We start from the raw sequence: 21,303 nt of genomic DNA, 5'->3' as shown, positions 1-21,303 counted from the left end.
CTTCCCAAAAAGAGCTATAATTGTCTTCCCCTGGCACCAGGCTGGGTGCTCTTCATGCTGTGTGGGTTTGTGGAGCTTTTCACAGAGCCAAGCAAGGGGCCACGGGGAGATGTGGTGATAAAGCCTTGGCAGAGGGGCTGGCACTCCTCTGGCACCCTGGGCACTGCCAGCTCCAGGCATTATTCACCTGAGGCTTGTCACACAGAATGGGCCAGTCTGGCTAAACCCTCATCACTCAGCGAGGAGACAAAGAGTTCAAAGGGCCTTTGGGCAACAGACAGCACAGATCATCTCAGCTGATTAAATGGGTTCCCAGCTGATGTGGGAGTCCTGGGAGACCAGCCTGGAGCTGGGAGGATTTATGGACAGCTACCTGAATTGGAGAGGGCGTGCATTGATTTTATTCCTGGCATCTGAAGGGGATCGCTGCTGCTTTTCAGAGCAAAAAGGGCTGGTGAAAGATGCATCAAGACAGAGGGATAGACAGGTAGGTAGAGGGAACTAGGGACAGAAATCCAACCCATCTAATCATTTTCTTGTCCCCACTTACCTGCGGGAAGATAAAAACCCCATGGCACTACTTTCTGTCATTCTCCCATCCAAAACTGCAACACATCAAAACGGATGCAGGTTTATATCATCACAGCTTCTGCAGTCACTTGAATTTTTTTATTCCTCATCATCAACCCATTGCTGTCCAAACTCTGACAAATTCTGGACCACCTTTGCTGCTGACAAGCCCTGTGTTTTGATAGCTCCAAGCACAATTAAGTGTGGTCTTGAGTCTTCTTAACTTTGCTCACAAGAGGCAGGACCAAGCATCCTGGAAGGCAGAGGAGCACCAGTAAAGGCCATGTCCCGTGAGCAGCATACCCCTACATCACTCTCTAGGTCCCCAAGGGGTAGAGAAGAGCCTGCATTCAGTAGGGCACCCCTGCTCAGCACCATCTGAGGAAGGAGATTTCCTTCCTCCATCCCCACATCCTTACTGGGAAAATGAAAGGGTCCTGGGCAGAGGGAGGAGCATCCCCAACACAGGAGACCAGCCTGAGCATCCTTGAACTCTGGGCTGCAATCAGCCAGAACCCTGCCAGCAGCCCTGTTCCCATGGTCAGCAGCAGAGGCAGCAGGTTTTTAGGTGCCATCTCTCTCCTCTTCCTTATCAGAACCAGAGCAAAAGCCTGGAATATGAAGGGGGAAAAATAACAGGACCATCGGCAGTAAGTGAAATGAACCTAATAACCTCCACTTCTTTTCAACGAGCTCCAGTTGTTGCTTTACAAGTGTACTCCAACCCTGGCGAGTGCCAAACAAAAGCTCCCCTCTCCTTCCCCCGGCCTGTTAAACAGCCTTTTTATTTCAGCGAGCTGCATCTGCTGGGTGGCAGCCGCGATTACCATAACACAAGGGTAGGATTTGGCCGGGATGCTTCCCTCTCGACTCTACAAGGCAGGAGCCTTGGGCTAGTAGGAAAATAAAATGAAAAATAAAGGGCAGGGAAAAAAAAAAAACGATTGAATGCATAAAGTCGCTTTTCTGGCTGCCACCCAAGCAAACAGATGCAGGTAATGGAGGAGAGGAGGAAAATCGTGTCATCTCCTCAGAGCAGTGACTTCTGTTACTGGGAAAGCGAGTGGGAGGGACATGGAAAGGCCAGAGGGATTTCATGTGAGTCCAGGACCTGAAAAAGGCATTTCTCAGGATATATTGAAGTTAGGAGAGCTTTTTGGGAACCTTAACCCATTCCTGAAGCTTTGAAGGCTGCTGCCCCCCCAGGATGCTGCTGCAGACACGCTGAGTACCCTGAGAGGGGAACAGGGATTCAGGGCTCCTGCAGGAGGGACAGGATTGGTAGGAAAGGGCTGAACAATGCCCAACTGTGCCCATGTGCCACAGCAGCTCAGAACAGCCTCCCCTTGGATCCAGCCCTGAACAGGTTTTGAGGACAGAAGGTGAAGACCCCTGGGAGATGCCTTTGCCTGGGACTGAGGAGGAGAGGTTGTTTCCAGGACTGGTGGGACATTAATTAGAACTCGACAATTAGCAGGGCATCGGCACAGCCACCGGCGCTCCCCCTGGGAAGTGTGGGACTGCAGGACTGGACACATTCCCTTCCCTTCCCTGGGCTTTGGCCATCTTCCCAGAGGTACACCTGGAGTGGGACGCTGTTGTTCTCTGCCACAAGCACAGGGTGAACAGCTCTTCACAGGGTCACCTCACCTCTGCTGAAATCCCAGCAGAGTCGGCTGCTCCTCTGGCAGAGCCAACCCAGAGCTGGTGCCACAGGCACAGAACCCACTGCCCTCCCATGCCGGGGGAACCTGCAGGCAGCGCTGAGACCCCCAGAGCCTGGCCGTGCTGGGGGGAACAGCAGCTGTCCCAAGCTGTCTCTCTCTACCTTTCTACCCCAGAATGCAAAATTCTGCAGGAAAACAGCTGCAGTGTTCAGTCATAGAGGGTTTAACACAGCGATTGTGGTCTGCGGTAACCCCAGGAATACCTGTAGAGGGTGAAGAGGGAAAAAGAGGGAGGAATGGAGAAGGGGAGGAGGAGAGAAAGGAAGAATGGGGATCGGAGAGAGGAGAAAGAAGAAGGAGAATGAAAAAGAGGAGAAAGGACAGTCTTTAACACACTTTATTTGGAAAAGATCAGAAAACGTTAAACCGCGTTATTAACGAGCCCCGGGGCGGGCGCGGCGCTCCCGCGGGGCCGCTCGGGCCGGGGGACGGCGCCCTCTGGCGGCAGCGGCGGGGGCGGCGGGGCCGACTCTGCTCCGGTTCGGCACCGCTCCGGTTCGGCTCCGCTGCGGTTCGGCTCCGCTGCGGTTCGGCACCGCTCCGGTTCGGCTCCGCTCCGGAACCGCCCCGGCTCCGCTCCGCTCCGGTTCGGCACCGCTCCGGTTCGGCTCCGCTCCTGTTCGGCTCCGCTCCGGTTCGGCTCCGCTCCGGTTCAGCACCGCTCCGGTTCGGCACCGCTTCGGAACCGCCCCGGCTCCGCTCCTGTTCGGCTCCGCTCCAGAACCGCCCCGGCTCCGCTCCGGAACCGCCCCGGCACCGCTCCGGTTCGGCCCCGCTCCGGAACCGCCCCGCTCGGGCCGGCGCCGCGGGCAGGGAGCGCTGGTGCTGCGGTGGGTTTGATGCGCCCCTTATCTGCCAGCTGGGTTTTCCCCGGACCTGTTCAAAGCCCGGAGGCGGCGGCCCGGGGAGCGCAAGGTTCGGTGAGGGGCTCGGGTGGGACCCGCGTGGGACAGCCCCGCTGCGACCCCCGGGCCGCGGCGCTGGGAAGGCACAGACTGTGAGCTCCTACCGGAGAGCGGAGCGGCGGGCAGGGCGGTGGCCTTGGCGAGGGGACAGTGTCCCCGCTGGAGGGGACGGCCACGCTCCCGCTCACACCGCCCGTCCCTGCCTTATCCCCGTCCCGCGGCACCTGCGGGCAGCGATAGAGGGGAGCAGCTCGCAGCAGGATGGAGCCAGCTGCAGGGTGGTGCCAGGGACGGGCGGAGAGCCGAGATAGGAGCAACGGCTGCCACGGGTCAGCTCAGCCTTCCTGCTGCCCTGCAAACACGCCAGGAAAACATCCAGTACCTGCTTTGGATGGTTTGGTGCCACCTGACCCAGAAAGTTAAAGAACAGCTCAGGGTTTGCAAGGATGAGGCAGGGAGCAGCCTGTGAGTGATTTCTGCTGATGGCAGCCAAAAGCAAAACTACCCTGGAGTTTTGTCTGGTGAGGACAACAAGCGGGGCAGCGTGCAAGGGGGGACACAGGTGTGAGCATGTGGCTTGGGTGGCTTGAAGACACATGCAGGACTGCATGCCCACATCCATCCAAAGGTGCATTTAGGACTGTCCACAAATGTGCATCCATGGATGCTCCCACAGGAATGGGGCGTGCAAAAAGGAGTGTTTGTGTTTGTGCACCGTGACAGTGCAAGAGCACACAGGCTGTTTGTGAGCAAGTCAGTGCACACTCACCTGTCCTGTGCGTGGACAGGCATTTGTGGAGTGTGTGCCTGTGACTCCTTGTCACACGGGTGGCTGTGCCAATGTGTCACTGCTAACCCACCTCAGTGATGTCCCACACTGGAGCCTCAACCAGGCTTGTTCCTCACCCCCTGGCAAGCACAGAGATTTCCCCACCTGAAGCAGGCGCTTCCCACCCACAGCATCCACAGGGGCACACTGCTGGCTCCATCCAGGACACCCCTGCCAGCCTCCAGCTCCCATTCCCGGGGATGGAGCAGGCTGGATGCTCAGAGCAGTGGCACTGCGATGCTGGATGGTTGCAAGACACGACTGGGATGTGTGGATGTGTTTTGTTTCAGCTACAGCAGCATGTGAAGGGTTATATCACAGCAAACAAAGTGTTCTGGAGATGGGACAGCTGCTGAGGAGCATCCTCTTGCTCGCAGTCCCCCCAGGCAGCCTTGGGCGGGCAGTAGGTGACACCATGGCTGGACGCTTCAGACATGCAGCATGACTGCACCTCTGGTTTCTGTGAGCTCCGGGCAAGCCCTGGCAGCAGGGTCCTGCCTCAGGGGCTGTGCTGCAGGTGGTGACAGCGGTGGAAGCAGAACAGCTGCGGGACTGGACACATTCCCTTCCCTTCCCTGGGCTTTGGCCATCTTCCCAGACGTACATCTGGAGTGGGACACTTGTTCCCTGCCACAAACACAGGGTGAACAGGGCAGCCACGCTTCCCCAGCCACTCTAGGCTGCGACGCTTGGCATTTTTGGAGCCATTCACTCCCGACAAACCCAGCTCCCGGTCCCACATCAGGAAGGATCCCGGCTTGACAGCCCCTCACACAAAGACCTGCCACCTTCAGCCAGCTTATTTCCCATGAGGCAGCCAGGATTCCCTGCCACGCCTTTCCTGACACCCCCGGCCATACCCTCACACCTCTCCTAACCCATCCAACAAAGACACCTCCTTCCCTTCTTTCCAGCATCCCTTGAGCGACCCAAGGCCAGCAGAACGCCGCCTTTCACTTTGCGGAGCACGGCACCACCGCGGCTTTGCTGGAATTGGCCTCAGCACCCATTGCCACCTTGGCACGGCCGGATGAAGCCGGTGCCAGGCGGGATTTACCGCAGGGATGGGCAGGGAGAGAAGCCCCCGGCCCCAGCAGCATCAAAGCGCCGGGATTTCAGCCGTGCTCCAGACGCTCCCTCCCATTTCCTGCTGGATTCCCGTCTCGTTCCCTGTGCCCGCATCAGCAAAACTGAGTGTAAAAATAGAGGCTGGGCTTCACCAAAACACAATAGTAAATTGTTCCCCGGAAAGGTCACTGGGGAGGCTGAGAATAGTTCCAAGAGCAGGGGAAAAGGAATGTCTACCGGGGGGATAAGTCTGAAAGCGCCTGTTGGACCCACCCCGGGAGGTTTCCTGCATCCTCATCAGTCGTGCAGGTCCCTCATTCTCTCCTATCCACCCCTAGCCAGTTTTGGGATGGAAGCCAAAAAAAAAAAAAAAAGAAAAAGCCGGAGAGCGATTAATAAGGTGAAAGGAGAGGCAGGAGGACCAGAGAGAAAAAACAGGACTGGGAGGAGAGAGAGGATCCTGCTCGCTGCTCGTGTGACAGCGCGGTGTCCCCTGGGCACCCCCGGCCGGCTGCAGCCTTTGTGCGGCGCTGGGAATGTCAGGGATGAGCTCCGGGATGAAGAGCAGATCGAGCAGTCCCAGAGAGCCATAAATTACTCCCTCCTGTTGTCACTTGGGCTGTCAGAGCGAAAAGGAGAAGCTTTCTCACCGGCTGCCCGGGTGGGAATGTTTGGGTCCCGTCGTTTCCGTGAGCAGATTTGATTCAATTATGCGGGAATGCCCTTAATGAAGAAGGACCTTGTTCCTGGCTTCGGCTGGGTTCCCAGGCAGGGCTGCCAGTGCAGGCTGCCCTCAACATGGCTTTGCCAGAAAGACTGCAATTATAAACGAATAATGAGCCTGGAAAATAGTAGATGCCCAAATTTGGAGTGATTCTGGGGCTTTGTGTTTCTTCTTTCATAATTTTGGATATATGCAATCCTCCCACCTTCTTTCTGATTTTTAGTTCAATTTTTTCTCAGTGTCAGGTTCCCTCTGTTCTCACTTCCCAGTGTCATCCATGCACTTGTAAGGGGAAATTTCCTGCCACTGGAAGCCTGAATGTCACTCAGTTCCTGGAGCACAATACAAAACTGGATGAACAAAACACCTTTAAATGCATCTCTTTCAAGTTTGTGAAGAAACTGCCATTTGCCAGAAAATTTCCTGCCCTACAGACCAGAACTCCCCATCACCCTGTGGTGCCACCAGTGAGAGATGGGCCCCAGCACTGTCCCAGATGAGGCCAATGCCACCCGTGACACCCAGGCTATTTCATCCTGCTGCACCAATCCCTTCTGTGCAGTGGCAAGCAGGACCTAGGGTGCTTTCCCCAGATTTCTTTTCTGTTTTGCATGAACAGAAAAAAAAACGTGGTCAACTGGGGATTTTCCCCCATATATTTGAATCCATAGAACACCGCACATCACCTTTTGCAACACAACATGATTGCAAAAAGAAATTACCATCTGATGAGAAATGAATTAAATTTTTCCATTGGAAGACAAAGAATGGGTAGGGGTTTCAAAAACTACTTTTAAAAAGAAACACAAAGACAGGTGAATGTCTGCTACTTTCTGTGACATTTGCATTTTGGTGGCCAAGCAGCAACAAGGTCCAGATGCTGAGGAGAAAAAGATGATGGGAGAAAGATTCTTCTTCCAGCATGGCCAACGTGAAGCCACCACCTGGGGACACAACCCTGGAGCCTGTCCCAGCAGAGCAGCACCCAGGGTCTCCCACCACAGGGGTCAATCAGGAGTGATGCACATTGACCATCCCACCATGGAGCAGCTGGCACTGGAAGCCTCTCAGCCCTTTCCACAGGTTATAGAACCTATAAATATGCACAGAGTTGTTTGAATCATTCACCCTACAGGTGGTTTTCCCTTAAGGATGTTTCTTTCCTTTGCTGGTTGCAAAATACTTGTGGCCATCAAGGACATTTTACTTGAAGAAAGCAAAAAAGCAGAAGGGGGAGGTGAAAGGAGAATTGTCCAGGCAATGGAAGGAGGGAGGGAGAGGGGCAGGAGGTGGGAGGCAGAGATAACTGGTGGGTGAACTATCAGCTCTTGCTGGGCTGGCAGCACAACAGGAGACAGGGGTTAAACCAGATGTACAGTTGTCATGTCCCAGCTCCAGATAAGCACCCAGCAGCCACACACTGCCCACACCTGCCCCACGCCTTATCCCAGAGCCTGGGCTGAAACCAGCCCAGTCCTGGCTGCCAGGGCTTTGCTCAGTGTGGCTGTGGAGGGGTCACCCCCTGTCCCTGTCTGGGGCTTTGGACAGGGCTCCCACACCCCCAGGGGTGAGAAAGGCTCCACTCTTCCATTGGGGGGGGAAATATCACCTAGAAACCTCAAAAGCAAACATCGGCTCCCAGGCTGCTGTGGAGGAAGGGTTAGCAGCTAAGCTTTTGTGGGGAGGCTTTAAAAAAGCAAGGGATGCTTTAAAGGGTTTGTTTAAACAGGCAACAACTCTGTCATCCATAGAAATGAAAGACAAGAAAATTCTTGTGGTACCATTCCTGCTCATCTGCTCTGTGCTCAGTATGGTGTCAGCCACCATCAGCAGCATAGTGATATATACACATATATATATAATACATATATGTATAAGAGATATATATAGAGATACATACATATATTATAAAATACATGCATGTTCAATGGAGTGCTTAGCCTGTAACACTCCCTAATCAGTGCTGTGTATTTTTAAAAGCACTTATGCACGTGGCTGTGATCATTTCTTTCTTGAAAAAGAGGAATTACTCTCACTGCCTGTTAAATCATGGCCGAATGCCTGCCTTGGTGCAAAGGGAAGTAGCGTGGCCCCCAGCAGCCCCTTCCTTGCACAGTCAGCCTCGCCAAAAGAAGGGAAAAGGCCACTGGAGCCTTTGGGGGACCTGCAAGTGACAGGCTGGGGGTGAGGGGGGTGGCTGGTAACGCTCGCTGCGGCGGGGCATTGCTTCATCGCCCGCCTTCCTTCCTGCCGGCCCTGGGCTCTTCCCCCCGCCCAGGCTGGACGCTGTGAGTCAAGCAAGTACAAAAAAAAAATCAAACAATCTACAGGTCCTTTTGCAACGTGTTTTTGCTGCCCGTTTATGTCTTTGGCTGGCTGGGAATGGGCCACTCCGGCATCGTCACCCCACAACACTCAGGGATGAAACTCCAAAGTGATGATGGATTCCAGTGGTGAGGTGGGACAGAGGCAGACAGCGAGTGGAGGCTGCTTTGTAAAACTTTATTTAGAAATATTCTTGATATATTCATTATATATATATATTTATATATACACACACATTACAACAAATGTGTTTTTCTAAATAGCACATCCACAGTGGGTTGAGACTCAGGGTACCAGGTCTGGTTACTTCGTTTCTGCAGAAAAAATGCAGAAATCCAAGGGGAGGGTGGCAGAGAAAGGGATGGGGCTGAAAAAACCAAAATTCGTAAGGCAGGAATTCACTCACACGGTACGACATTGCCCCAGAGCGCTGCTCCCAACAGGAATGGGGGTGATGGTCCACACAGCAAGAGATGAAGCAGGCAGGAGGAGAGGTGGGCAGAGGAAATGTACCATTCAAATCACAATTAAAGTACAACTGTACATGCCCCGGGACCTGCAGCACTCCCTGCAGGAGTGTGGGTGCCTGGGGGCGTTTGGGGTGCTGACAAGGTTGTACCATTTTCCCAACTGTTCAGCTACCGAGAAGATACAGACAAGAAGTAATGGGTTTGTGTGGAATGAGGGATTTCTGAGGATCTTTTCCTTGCAGCAGGTTAATAAGTAGAGTGTGAAAGCCCCACATATCCCCACCCAGGGTTATTTGGGAGCCAGGACTGGCTTTACCTGTGTGACAGCACCCCCCTACTCCCCACCAAGGGCCCCCTGGCAGCCTCCCTGCTTGTCTCTCCTACCCCTGGCACCAGTACCAGTCCAAACCTCTCCCTCAGCATTGCCTCCTCACCCCCAGCACCTTCTCTGGCCCAGCCCTGCAGGTAACCCCCTCTTGTAAAAACCCCCTGCACAGACAATCCAGACCCAAGAATTTTCCTCCTTTTCCCCAGTTTGAGATGGGGGAGATTGGTGCTTTCCAAAAATTTGGGGGCTATGCTGGAAATCCCTGCATGGGCCAGGATCTCTTCCCAGGCAACTAATTCTGCCTAACATGCCAAGCCACATGCCAGACTCTTACCTATTATTTACAAAGAGGCATCCAAACCAAGCAGGGATGGAAATGACAGGGCTCTGAATTAAGCCTGGATGGGCTTGCAGACACCCACTCAAATTCCCTGTGTTCCCTTGTACCTCAGCATCCTTGGGAAGGCACGAGTGTGGTGGAAGATGTCCCCACTCAGGATGATTTATTCCCTTCCAAAGGATGTTTGTGTGTGGGTTTGGGGTTTTTTCCTAATTTCTGTGCCTTGGCATCTCTGCAGAGGGAGAGGGTGGGTTTGGGGCAATTGCTCCATCAGGCCCCAGGAGATGGGTGGGTGGGAGGTGGGCCTGATGCAGCAGTGGTGGCACGGTGTGGTCTCAGCTCCCAGCCACCACAGCAGCGGCCTCCTAATCCCCTGTCCTGTTTCCCAAACCTCCTCCTGAGGGGCAGCAGCATCAGGGGATCAGCTCAGTCACAGAGCTCAGTTTTGCAGCAATTTGAGCACTCCGGAGTGCAGGCTAATCCCACCACTGCTTTTACTTATTCCCCCAAGATTCAGAGAGGCTATGGACCAGCCTCAACAGGTGAGGACCTTCCTACCACCAGAATAAATCCAGCACTATTGTGGGCACTGGCACAGCTGAACCACCATTTCACAAAATAAAACCAAAAAATTCAAAGCATACCATCAAAAAACCTTTTTATAACCCTATGTACACGCACACTGTTGATACATCATTGACTCCTTTTGCCCTCTTTTTGCTTTTTTGAATTAAAAAATCCCCCAGTCCAAAGAGATACTTCACTAGCAAATATTTTCTTCCTTTACCAACTCTGAGATTCATCTTTCTCGAGAGAAGATCTGGCCCCACAGAAACCACTGGAAAAACTCTAGAAGAACCTCAGCAGGCTTGAAATTCACCTGCAGAAGGATCAGGGACTGGGAGGGTGGCAGAAAACACCTATGTACCTTTTCATTCAGTGGATACTGCATGACAGTGTTAAACGGAAGTAATCCCACATCATAAATACAACAAGCCAAACAATCCAAAATTAGATAGAAGAGAAAGGAAGAAAGGGAAGGAGGGAAAAAAAAAAAAAGAAAGAAAAAAGGAGAGAAAAAGAAATAGTCTAAATCCTTTTAATAGTTCTTTTGCTGAGGGTATTTTTTCAGCTCTTTAAAAAGATACAGTCAAAAGCTCTCGGACAACAGGAATATGTGGCCAAGCTCCTGCTCAGACCAGCTGGATGTGCCACAGGCTGGAGAATGCTGCAGAACTGGTGTGATGCAGCAGTTTCCAGCACCACGTGGAGCTGGAAAGCACCGGTGGCCTCCGTGGGCAGTGCAGAGGAGTTCCACGTCTCACCCAGATGACTGCTTGAAAAGAGGCGGTCACCAAGCGGTCTGAAAACCCTCTAAACGCTGGAGATGCACCAGCCACGTCTCCTTCCCCTCCTCAGAGTCCCATCCCGAGCAGTTCTGTACAACGAAGATGACTTCAACGCTTTTCTTCTTTGTACGGTCACGTACCTAAACCCCGAACGTTCATCTTGGGTTGGTCTTGTCCTCAGCCACCGTGCCGGGCTGGGGAGAGCGGGCAGCCCGAGCTGCCAGGGAAAGGCAGAGTCACAAACCCCACAAGCACAAGTTCCAGCAGCTGCACAGCCAGGCCTGGCCTCTCCCCCACGGCTCTCGGGGAGCAGAGTGAGCAGAGTGAGGCTCATCACCGCTGCGCGTTGCCTTCTACGGGGAGGATGGCGTGGTGCAGGCTCCGCGTGTGCTTCGAATCCAGCGCCTCGTGCTCTTCCGTGAAGCTGTCCGGGCTGGCTGCGCCGTCCAAAGAACTTCCACAGCTAGAGTTGGGAGACAACATGTCCTGCAGGAGGTCTTCCTGGACTATCCCCGAGTCTTTGTTCATTTTGCCCCTTTGGTTTCCTTCTTCCTCCTGGTCGTTGAGCAGCTTGGCCAGGAAGTTGATGTATTTCATAGCCAGGCGCAAAATCTCGTTCTTGCTGAGTTTTTTGTCGGGCGGGTGGGTGGGGATGAGCTTGCGCAGCTCTGCGAAGGCCCCGTTGACGTTCTGCTGCCTCCATCTCTCCCGGCTGTTGGTGAAAATGCGACGGACCACCTTCGTGTGAGGACCTGCAATTCCAACCATGCAGAATTAGGAGCTGGGTCTAACAGGCCAGGTATTACTGTGCTGAATAGGTCACCGCTTTGCAAATTAACTAACTGACTGATTTTAGTGAGGTTTAATCATCAAGGCAGTGAAACAAGAGTTCCCAGCTAAGTGGAAACTGACCCCAGGAGCTGAGAAAGCTGTAACTTCCGTTCAATCCAGTGGAAGGGAAAAATGGAGTTGCATCTCTTTGGATGTCTCCTCAGATATTGAAATTTACCTCTCCAAGGAAGAAGGCTTAGGCCATGATATGTGTGCAGAAGGCTGCTATAATTTTAGGGTATCTCAATTCATCAACCAGGATAATTCAGCAACAATGGTCCTATTACAAGTTAATCTCACTATATGGCTTCATTTTCTTTCACAGAAATTGTCGAGAGGACCCACCATTGGGACAGGAGGAAATTAGCTTGAGCAGAGGCTTTGACAACTCTAAGATCCAGAGATCTTCCCTGCTGAGAGACCAGAGGGTTGCCACCAGCCCTCTGAATGAAACGGGGTGGTGGGATTTGTCCCATAGCAATGAGGGCAGGTACAAAGTGACCTCACTGATCCAGAGTGAAGGCAGTGTCCTGCTGGAAGGGTGAGGATGGAACAGCTGAGCTGACCTGAGGGCTGCCTGCTCTCTCTCCTCCTCACTGACACAGGGCAAAAACTCCCTCTGACACTAATTGGAGAAGGGACTCCAAATTGCTGCAGGTGTCCGTTTGACCTAATTACATGTAACCCCCAATTACACCTTGAAATTTTACAGCCATGTTTCTAAGAGGGGATGCTACACAGGATGAAGGTACAAACCACACAAATTCTCCTTTCAGCACATCAGGGCAACTCCTGGTATACATGAGAAAAGCTTTGTCTCTGTGCTAGAGGAGACCCAAAAGCACATCTACCAAAAAGTACTGTTCTGCAGGAGCAGCAGTGCTGTAAATCAGGATTGCAGGTCCTTGGGTCCATGGAAACCAGCTCATATGAGGGAACACTATCACAAGATGCTTTTATTATAACATCCTTCCCATCATCTCCTCCAGGAGACATCAACAATGGAAGGTCACATCAATCTCATGAAAATCTGGAAGAATGACCAGGGCAGAAATTCCCATGGGATAGGAAGCATCACATACAGTGAAAATCATCACAGAGTGGGAAGCAAAGCCTTGCAGGTATCACATTGGTGAGATTTACCCCAAAGGACTGTGGAATTCCCATTCCCCCCATCTCTCCCAACCCTGTGACACCTGTCTAACTTCTCCCTCCTGGTAGGAACAAGTCCCTGGCCTTGGTGAGCAGTTTAAGCCACATTTCTGACATCACCCAGTGGAACCAGCACCCCATGGCACATTTAAACACCTTTATTCTTTTCTAGTAAAACTCTTGGCTGACTTGACTGTGGCACAGGAACCAGAGGTGTGACTTTTTAGAAGTACCCTGGTCAGGCTGTACCTGAGCAAATCCCACCCTGCACAACAGGAGAAGTGGAATCCCTCATTCCAGCTGACCAGATACCATCACACTTTCCTCCCTTCAGGGGAAGCTGAGTCCCTGCAGCCCAGCACACCACACAGAGCACGCTGTACTGCAGGGTTTGCCTCGGGACACACTCCCAAGCAGCCAGTTCAAGCTGCCAACTTCTCCAGTGTTTGAGCAGCCACACAACTCACTCCTCCTCACGGTGTGCTCAGAGCTGGGAGTCCCCTAAAGTCACAAACAGCCCCCAGGACAAGCTGGGGGATGTAGAAATGACAAAAACCTCTCTGATCTCTAGGATTGCAGCATGATGCTTTAATAAAGGCAATATCCACTCCCAGACAGCACCTAATGCCCTCGGTATGAGTTAAGGTACAGGAGCTCATGTAAAGGGAAGGTTTCTTGTCCCTGATGTTTGCAGCCTGCTGTGCCACAGGATTGTGGGGAAGGTGACAGGGACCTCAGCAGCGCTGCTAATTAAGCAGTGAAGAATGTGCTACATCCTACTAAAATAATAAATTTTAGCACTTTACTGCTCTTTCTAGATGAGACAAAGCAACTAGCCTTGAATCCAGGGAGAGATGGAGTTCAAAAGCTATTTACTCCCATAAGAGTATGAGAAATAACCCCATCTTGGATACTGCTCATTTAAAAAAAAATCCTCAAGAGACTTTGAGTCTTAAAATATGTATTTCTGTTTAGTTGATGACTAAAAGGCATCTATTAATAAATTGGTCATAAATCAGGGAAAAAAAAAATAAAGACCTGTTCATTTTGATCCAGGAGCATTCAAATCAAATTTTATTCTATAAAACCAATTCTGACACCACTCAAATTCTCAATTCCTGCCCCAACTGAATTAAACATATCTTTTAGAAAGAGATCAGGCTTTGGCCAAAAGATGTCAAGCAGTGGAGGAAATTAAAATGCCCCATAGCTGTGCTATAATAGAAAATCTACTTCTCATTAAAAAAAACCTTGCCTAATAATTAATTCAAGCAATCAGATGAGAATTTTTGCCTGGATTTTGTTCTAATGGATTGACTGATGCTTTTTAAAATTAGAAATATGAGAGAAATTAATAAAAATATGTTCTTCTAAAGTTCCAGGATATACTTTTTTAGAGATACCTTTTTGCCTTTTTATCTTTACTTCTTCTTTTAAAGAAGATATTAAATGGAACAAAATTCCCATAAAATAGATAAAGAACTACTACAAAAAAACCACCACTTATTCTCTTGCAGAAAAAACACAAACACAAAGTGTCTGGGAAGATTTTCCTGCCCTTCTGCAGCCCCCAAGGGCTGAGGACTCCCAAGAGTGATGCTCCTGTGTGCCATGGATGTCACCCAGCAGGTGTCCAGCAGAGCAATAAGCAAAGGGTCCCAGACACACAGGTGCCTCAGCATGGGATGTGCATCCCTACGAATTGTTCCTGTTTAGATAACATAATCTGATACACTTCTTCCCCTCAAAAAATACTGAGTCCAATCTTGGAAATTCACATGAACCAGAACCTGCAGGACTGAGCCAAATCTGTACACCTGCATCAAAACACATGCTCAAAAACTTGGTTAAAACCAAGTATTTCTGTAATGTTTAATACCTAATTTAATAGTAAGTCCAAAGCTTTAGTCAGACACTGAAATTTGATGGACTTTCCCCCATAACGGCTAAGCCTTGGTATCAAAACCCAGACAAAAAGCCCTTCTTGTGCCAGGGCTGCAACATCCCCTGTCCCACGGGGCTGCAGCCTGAAAGGACCGGGAGGGCAGAGAGTGGGAAGGGGAGGACTGATTAATGCAGATAATACCCTGAGCCTCTCATTTCGGGATGCATTATTTTAGACTGATGCAGGTTATGATTTGATCTTAGATTAGCTGAGTAGAAGGAAAGGGACAGCTAGCTGGCAAGGAAGAAAATTAATTGTCCGGCAATTAAAATACAGTGTTAACGATTGCTAAAGAGAAAACACATTTCAGTGAATCTCATGTGCACGGGCTATTAACTCCAGAGATAAACAGATCGGCCTTCCACGTGCAAATCGTTCTTGCAAGTGTCCCTTTGCGTGGGCAGCAGCCCGTGGGCAGATACCCCTCGCAGCAGCATCCCACACCCCAAGCCTGCTGCCAGGACCACGCAAACCCTAAAACGCGAGAAGGATGCCCAAGTGGCTGGTCTAAAGGCAGGTTATCCTTTCTGCCAAGGCTGTGGTCTGCAGTGCCAACGCCTCCTGGCTGAAAGGGTTTACAGACCCAGCGTCTCACTGCAATGGCCCCGATCCGTACTTCAACAAAGACGTGCACTTATTGTCTTCTTTCGGATTTAATCTCTAAGCCATCCGCAGAACAGGGATGGAATCAGCACCAGCATCGCTGGGTGATGGGTGAAATCAAACTCACCGAGCGCGCTGCTGGGCACCGCTGCGGGCTCCGCTTACCGGAGAGCCCCCCTGCCTCCCTGGGCATCCTACTCGCGCTTTACGCTTTGGCGGTTTAGTCCTTTTATAATTTGGGGGTTTAGTGCCAGAGTGCGGCATTGTGCAGGAACTTGCCCCCCGTGGCAGATGGAGACACCCCTCCCTCCCTGCCGAGATTCGGCGCAGGGGGAAATTCTCTCACCGTCGGTGATCTCCATCTCGTACGGGGAGGGTCTCCGCTTCACCCGGTTGCTGCCGTACATGGAGAAGGAGTCCGGTTCGCCGAAAAACCCGCTGCAAAGAAAGGCAGACAGGCCGTGAGCACACACGGACATCCCCCCGGCCCTGCCCGTGATGGGGCCGCGTCCGGGTGGGCGGGAAGCGGAGCTGCTCCCTGACCTCGGAGCCAGCTCGCTGCTCACGAAGCGAGCCCGGGGTCGTGCGGTGACAGCACACGCGGCCAGCCGGGGACACGCAGCGACAGCCGCCAGCCTTGCGCGGACAGGGGGATGTGAGCGGCGTGGGGTGCCCAGGCTTGCGGCTCAGGGCAAAATCCCAATTCCCGAGAGTTTGTGCCGCCCCGCAGCTTTCCCAGCGAGGCAGGCAGGGATCCGCACACCCCCGGCTGGCTCAGCCCTGGCAGAGCCTCTGCTGTCCCTTTCGCTTATTTGCGGGACTCGTCGGAGAACAGAGAGAGCCCGAAGAGCTCGGAAGAGCTAGACCGGTTCTCGTCCGTTTATTGACCGACCCCTTCGCTCTGCCCAGGACTTTATCACCGCAAATATTTTTCCTTCGAGGAACGAGTTTTTCGTTTCTTTTTTGACTTTCCCCCTGCCTTTTCCCTTTCTCTCTCCGCAAAGTTTGCGTGCAAAGCCGCGATGATTAAGCGACGAGCCCGTCGCATAGAGGAAGGGATGCTGCTGCTTCTGCCCCCGCATCTCCGTCCCTCGCCTCCCACCGCCCCGACACCGCGCGGGACACCCCTGGGGGAGCTGCTGGGGATGGGACGGGACGGGACAGGGGGAACACGGACCTGTTGATGGTGGCCAGCGGCTGGCCCAGGTTGTAGAGCATGGCCCTGCCGGGGGGCTGCAGCGGGAGCGCGGGGGGGCTCAGCTGCACCATGCGGGCTTCGCAGGCAGCCTCGGCGGCGCGGCACGGCTCGGCTCCCGGCGCTCTCTGCATCGCCTCCCCCGCCGCCTCACGGCTTTTTATGTCCAGGGAGCCCCCCCGGCGCACCAGCTCGATGACGGGCACAGGGGCGGCGGGGGGCCCGGGGGAGGGCCGGCCCGCCTCCTTGGCCGCCCCGTTGAGCAGCAGCTGGGGGTCCGCCGGCGCCTCCATGCCCCCGCGGCTGCTCTCCGGCTCGCTCGTGGTCTCCGCTTCCGAGTCGTGCCGCCGGGCGGGGCGGGCATCGCGGGGGTCACTGGGGGGCGGCGGGGCGGGCGGCCTGTCCATCGTCCTGCGGAGAGAGGCAGCGCTCAGGGGCGGCCCCGCGCCGGCACCGGGGCGGCTTTACCCCAGCACGGGCACCGCCCCGGGGCTCGGACCCGTCGGTGAGAAACGGGGCAGCCCCTGATCACCCCGAATAATTTAGCGTTTGCTGGCGGGAGGAGGGGAGTATGTCGGTCCACCCCGCCGAGCCGTGCGGTGCCGTGACGTCACGGGGCGCCCCGGGCCTGCCGTGACGTCACGGGGCCTCGCGGAGCGGCGCTTTGACGTCTCGCAGCGCCCCGGTCCCGCACGGCGGGGACGGGCCGGAGCCCCCGCCGCGCTCCCGGAGCCCCGCGGGGACTGACAGCGGCACCGTCGGGCGGCTGAGCAGCCCCGGGGCTCGGGCAGCGCCCGCAGCGCCGCCGGGGCTGCGCTTAAACGGTGCGGCCAAATTACGGCGGAGGCTCAGCACCCATCCCCGCTTTTCTGGGGGCGTTTCTCCCCGTTTCGGGCTCCCCGGCGGTGTTCGCCGCCCTGCGGAGCCGGCCCGGTGTCCGCCCGGCCTGCCTGCAGCGGCCTTGGCCTCACGGGCGGCCCCTTCTCCTCCCATGATTGTTTTTTTATTGTTACTTGTAAACTATCGAAATATACCTGAAAGCACTTTTTGGGGGAGAGGGGGTTAAGCCAGCCCCTAAGGGAGGCAATCCCCCCGCGCACTCGCTACCGCAGGAAGGAGGAAGGGGCCCGGCCGCGGCCGCACACAAAGCATTGTCCCCTTCTCCCACAGAACAAATGCTGTCGCGACAGGGCACCTCGTGCCTGGGGCAGATATCGCGATTATTTCTATGCTTTATCTCCCACGTATACCTTCGTTCGGGTTTGGATTTTATTTTTTGTTTTGTTTTGTTTTGTTTTGGTTGATTGATTATTCTTTCCTGTATAAATAAGGAGCTTCATGGAGCAGAAAGCTGCCACCCATCCTTCTCGCTCCTTTGCCTCGGGTAATTTTTTATTTCGTTTCTGATAAGCTGAGTCGCGAGGGAAAACAAAACAAAACAAAACAAAAACGCAAATTTTTTTTGCCATATATCACTATGTCTCTGGAAAATAAAATAAAACAATTACAACCACCCAACCTAAAGCACAAGTTCTCTGCCTTCCCTCCGGCCACCTTACCACCAGCCCTCTAGAAAGAAAAATCTAATTGTCTATTCCGATATTGTATAGGAAGAGATTACTCACATGTGTCATATTTAAGTAGGGACACCGCAAGTCTCTCCTGTTTCAACAAAAGCGCTCTCAGTGTCAGGCTGAATTTACTCCTCCCACCTCAAGGTACTTACGACTTTACAGAGAGGAAGGACACCCGCATCGGGATAAAACTGCTAAATCCTGGGAGGAAGAGAAGGGAGGGAGGAAAAAAAAAAAAGGAGAGGGTGGATCTCGTGGGTCCGGATTGCCGGAGATCAGTGGAGGGAGAAAGGTGCAGGGGAGAGGGAAGGAGGGGACAGCACCCCGGGGAGGCCCCTGTGATAGGGGACAGCGGCCACCCCCGGTCCCCCCCCGCCGCCGCCGCCTCGCACACGGGGCCACAACGAGTGACGGCCATGGTCTGGCGTGGAAAAAAAAATAAACACAGAAAAAAAAAAAAAAAAGGCGTGAAAACAAGCGCCCTATATTTGGGGCGAATTGGGCGGTTTTTTGGACACATTGCAAGCCCGGTGTTCCCGAGAGGAAATCACAGACGGGGCCGGACACGGGGTTGTTTTTCTCCCGATGGGCTCGCACGAAGCGGCGACGGCGGCGGAATTTCTCCCACGTCCGGCTGGAAAATTTAATTCCTAAAGGGGCAAATGAAATTCCTCAAGGGGCCGGTTAGCGGCCGAGGAACCGCGACAGCGGCACCGGGCCGGCGGCGGAGAGAAGCCGCTCCCCGCCGCCCAGCGACAGGAGGGTGAGGCCGGCTCACCCCGCCAACGAAATCACGAAAAATTAGGTTTTCCCCTTCGTAAAAAAAGAAATAATCCCGATGGCGTCTATTCCCGCATTTGTTAAAAAACGAAATACGCAAAACCGCAACGATATCAGCAGAATTTTGCCTTAAATTGCAGTGGTTTCGTTTATGAAAAAAAAAAAAATGGAGGGGGGGGGCATTAAATCCCCGCCCGCTGGTTTCTGCTTCGCAAAATCCTTTTGTTTTCCAGCAGCCGATCGGCAGGAAATTTTCAACCCAAAAGCGCGCATCTCCCTCCGGCCCTTTGTGGGGAAATCGCCCCAAAGCGAAGGGGCGGGAGGGAGCGGGATATCGGGGACCCCTGTCTCGGGGAGAAGCGCTCGGGGTCTGCCCGTGTGCTGCTGTTTGTCCCCGGGGAGAGGCCGGGGGAGCCGGGCCCGGGGGGCGCTTTGCCCCCAGCGCCCCCCAACCCGTCCCAGCCGCCGCCTCGCTGCCGCAGCCCGAGGGCCCCGGGGCCGTGGGGGTGCCGCACCCCACAACTTCAAAGGGAAAAGTGTATTCTCCTCCTCACCGACCCCGCATCAAAGAATAAAAAAGATTAAAATCCAACCGCGGAAAAGATTTTGTGTTTTTTCCCGTCTCTCATGTGGGGCAGAAGCCCCCAAAAGCTCCCTCGCTGCCCTCCGAAGCCCCCCAAAACCACATCCCCCCGTCCCCAGCGCCCAGACTGCTGCAGAGCCGATTCCACTTTACTCACCATTTGCTTTTCATTGGGAAAAGTGAGTGGAGCCATTTTGTGGCCTACGCATCGCGGCTATATTTGTAGTAAGTGTTGGGTGGCTTCAGCTGGGTAGGCTCTAATTCCACATCACGTCCAGTTTCCTATTTAGTATGGAGAGCGGAACACTACTGCAATGTGGCCGAGAGAGATAAAACCCCAGCAGTGGCCCGCCTGCCCTGATAAGCTTCTAAACCCATTATTTATGAAATGATTCATTATTATTTGGCAATTTTATCGAAGGAAAGCGGAAAATTATTGCAGGGATATGCATAGGAATAACTCCGGAATGCATGCCTTCTAGCTTTTTATGTGTGTGTGCTTAGATGCTCTTAAAAAGACACTAAAAAAAAAAAAAAAAAAAAAAGTAATAAAAAATTGCACTGTGGCTGCCCGCATCTGAATAGCGATTCTTTATTTTAGTCCTCTTGGAGGTTATTATGCCCCTGTTTTTTTTTTATTTTTTTATTTTTTTCTGGTTTCTTTTTTTTTATTATTATTATTAAATATGGAACACCTACTCCGCTCTTAATTAAATTTAATGAGCCAAAATAAATTGTTAGAGATGTTGAGAGAGGGGGAAAGGGTGTGGGCTGCTTTGGGACAAGAGGAGGTAAATAAAGCACATCGAAAGGAGATGTTTTGGAGAAAAGCGGCCTCAATCCCCAGCCTACCCCCCCAGCACTGTGTATTTTTGCTGAAGGGCTGAATTGGGGCGAGCTCCCGTCCCGTCTCCCGTTCTGGGGTGGGAGGAGGCCGAGCATCCCTGCCGAGCCGGGGATGCTGGGGACTGTGAGCGGAGCGGGTACCGAGCCGGCACCTCTCGCCCTCGAGAAATTTGGGATGTTAGCGGCGGACCCTGGAGGAGAGGGGCTTGGGGAAGGGGGAAAAGGCCCTGGCTCGGCCCGAAGCAGTGAGGGGCAGCAGTGTTGGGCAGCAGTGCGGGGCAGCAGTGCGGGGCTGGGGCCGGGCTGCGCGCCCCGTCGGGGAAGGGGGCTCAGCCCGGCCGGGCGAGCTCCGGGCCCGGGCGGGCAGAGATCCCCGGCCTGGCCAGAGCCCCGAGCCCCCGGAGCGGGCGGGGCGGGGGTCGCGGTGCCCTACGCGGCCATCGCAAAGCGGCGGGAGGCGTGAAAAGCTCTCCGAAATGCCAGAGGCTGCCGGCACGGAAAGGGGAAAGGCAGCAGCCGCTGGAGGGTCCCGCGGGTAGCGCGGCCCTAAAGGCAGCGGTGAGGAGGAGTTTGGGGACCGGCCCGCGCGGGAACCCGAAAATCAACGAAATCCCGGCCGGCGCGGGGCGGGAGGGAAGGGGCCGGGGCTGAGCCCCTCCCGGGACACCCCCGGTGCCCTGTGCGGGGCTTGGGCCGGGCCGAGCGGCGGCGGGGCCCGGCCGCACCTGCCGAGGAGCGCGGAGCGGCGGCGGGGCCGGGGCGCGGGGGTCGCTATTGTCTCCCCGCCACCTGCGCGCCCTCCGCAGGGGGAAATGCCGGAGCTGTTATTCTTCCTTTCACTCCTTCCCCTCAGCCTCCCGCTCTGGACGTGGCCGTGGGAGAGGTTTCCACAAGCCCCGGGCGCTCCCCCCGCGGCACGGCCGGGGCCGGGGCCGTGTCGCGGGCGGCAGGAGCCCGCACGATGCCGGCAGCGTGCGTGGGGCGGCGGGGCAGGGACGGTCACGACGCGCCGCAGAGCCCGCCGTGCCTCCCGCCAGGAAACACGACCATTTTCGAGCCGGCTCCTCTCACCGACAGGAAGCGTTAAAGATAGAACAGCCGGGGCTGGGCGGGGGAGATTAGGAAGCCGAGCATCTTCTGAGCACCGAGGGCCATTCCC

General features: G+C 54.1%; 1 protein-coding gene across 2 annotated transcripts; it reads right to left on the bottom strand.

The window, feature by feature from the left end:
* Positions 1–8,311: 8,311 nt before the first annotated feature.
* Positions 8,312–19,707, bottom strand: TAL1 (TAL bHLH transcription factor 1, erythroid differentiation factor). 2 transcript variants are annotated; one of them, XM_002196234.7, is made up of 5 exons: positions 19,456–19,698; positions 17,987–18,136; positions 16,344–16,772; positions 15,513–15,604; positions 8,312–11,387 (listed from the first exon to the last, which is right to left on the bottom strand). In XM_002196234.7, coding segments are annotated over exons 2-5 (942 nt in total). In that variant the 5' UTR covers positions 17,989–18,136; positions 19,456–19,698; the 3' UTR covers positions 8,312–10,968. The 2 variants fall into 2 exon arrangements, with proteins under 2 accessions (XP_002196270.3, XP_030134678.3); XM_030278818.4 differs by lacking the exon at positions 17,987–18,136 and having other exon boundaries at positions 19,456–19,707.
* Between the last annotated feature and the right edge of the window lie 1,596 nt (positions 19,708–21,303).

The sequence above is a fragment of the Taeniopygia guttata genome, chromosome 8 (genome assembly GCF_048771995.1).
Source record: "Taeniopygia guttata chromosome 8, bTaeGut7.mat, whole genome shotgun sequence".
In the NCBI taxonomy this organism is placed as follows: Eukaryota; Metazoa; Chordata; class Aves; order Passeriformes; family Estrildidae; genus Taeniopygia; species Taeniopygia guttata.
Note: the sequence above shows the minus strand (reverse complement) of the source record. Positions and strands in the feature narration are given on the sequence as shown.

Coding starts and splice junctions, on each gene's coding strand:
- TAL1 (XM_030278818.4), bottom strand. Junction 15,605..16,343: donor CCGCTGGCCACCATCAACAG/GTCCGTGTTCCC, acceptor CTTTCTTTGCAG/CGGGTTTTTCGGCGAACCGG. Junction 11,388..15,512: donor CGAGATGGAGATCACCGACG/GTGAGAGAATTT, acceptor TTGGAATTGCAG/GTCCTCACACGAAGGTGGTC.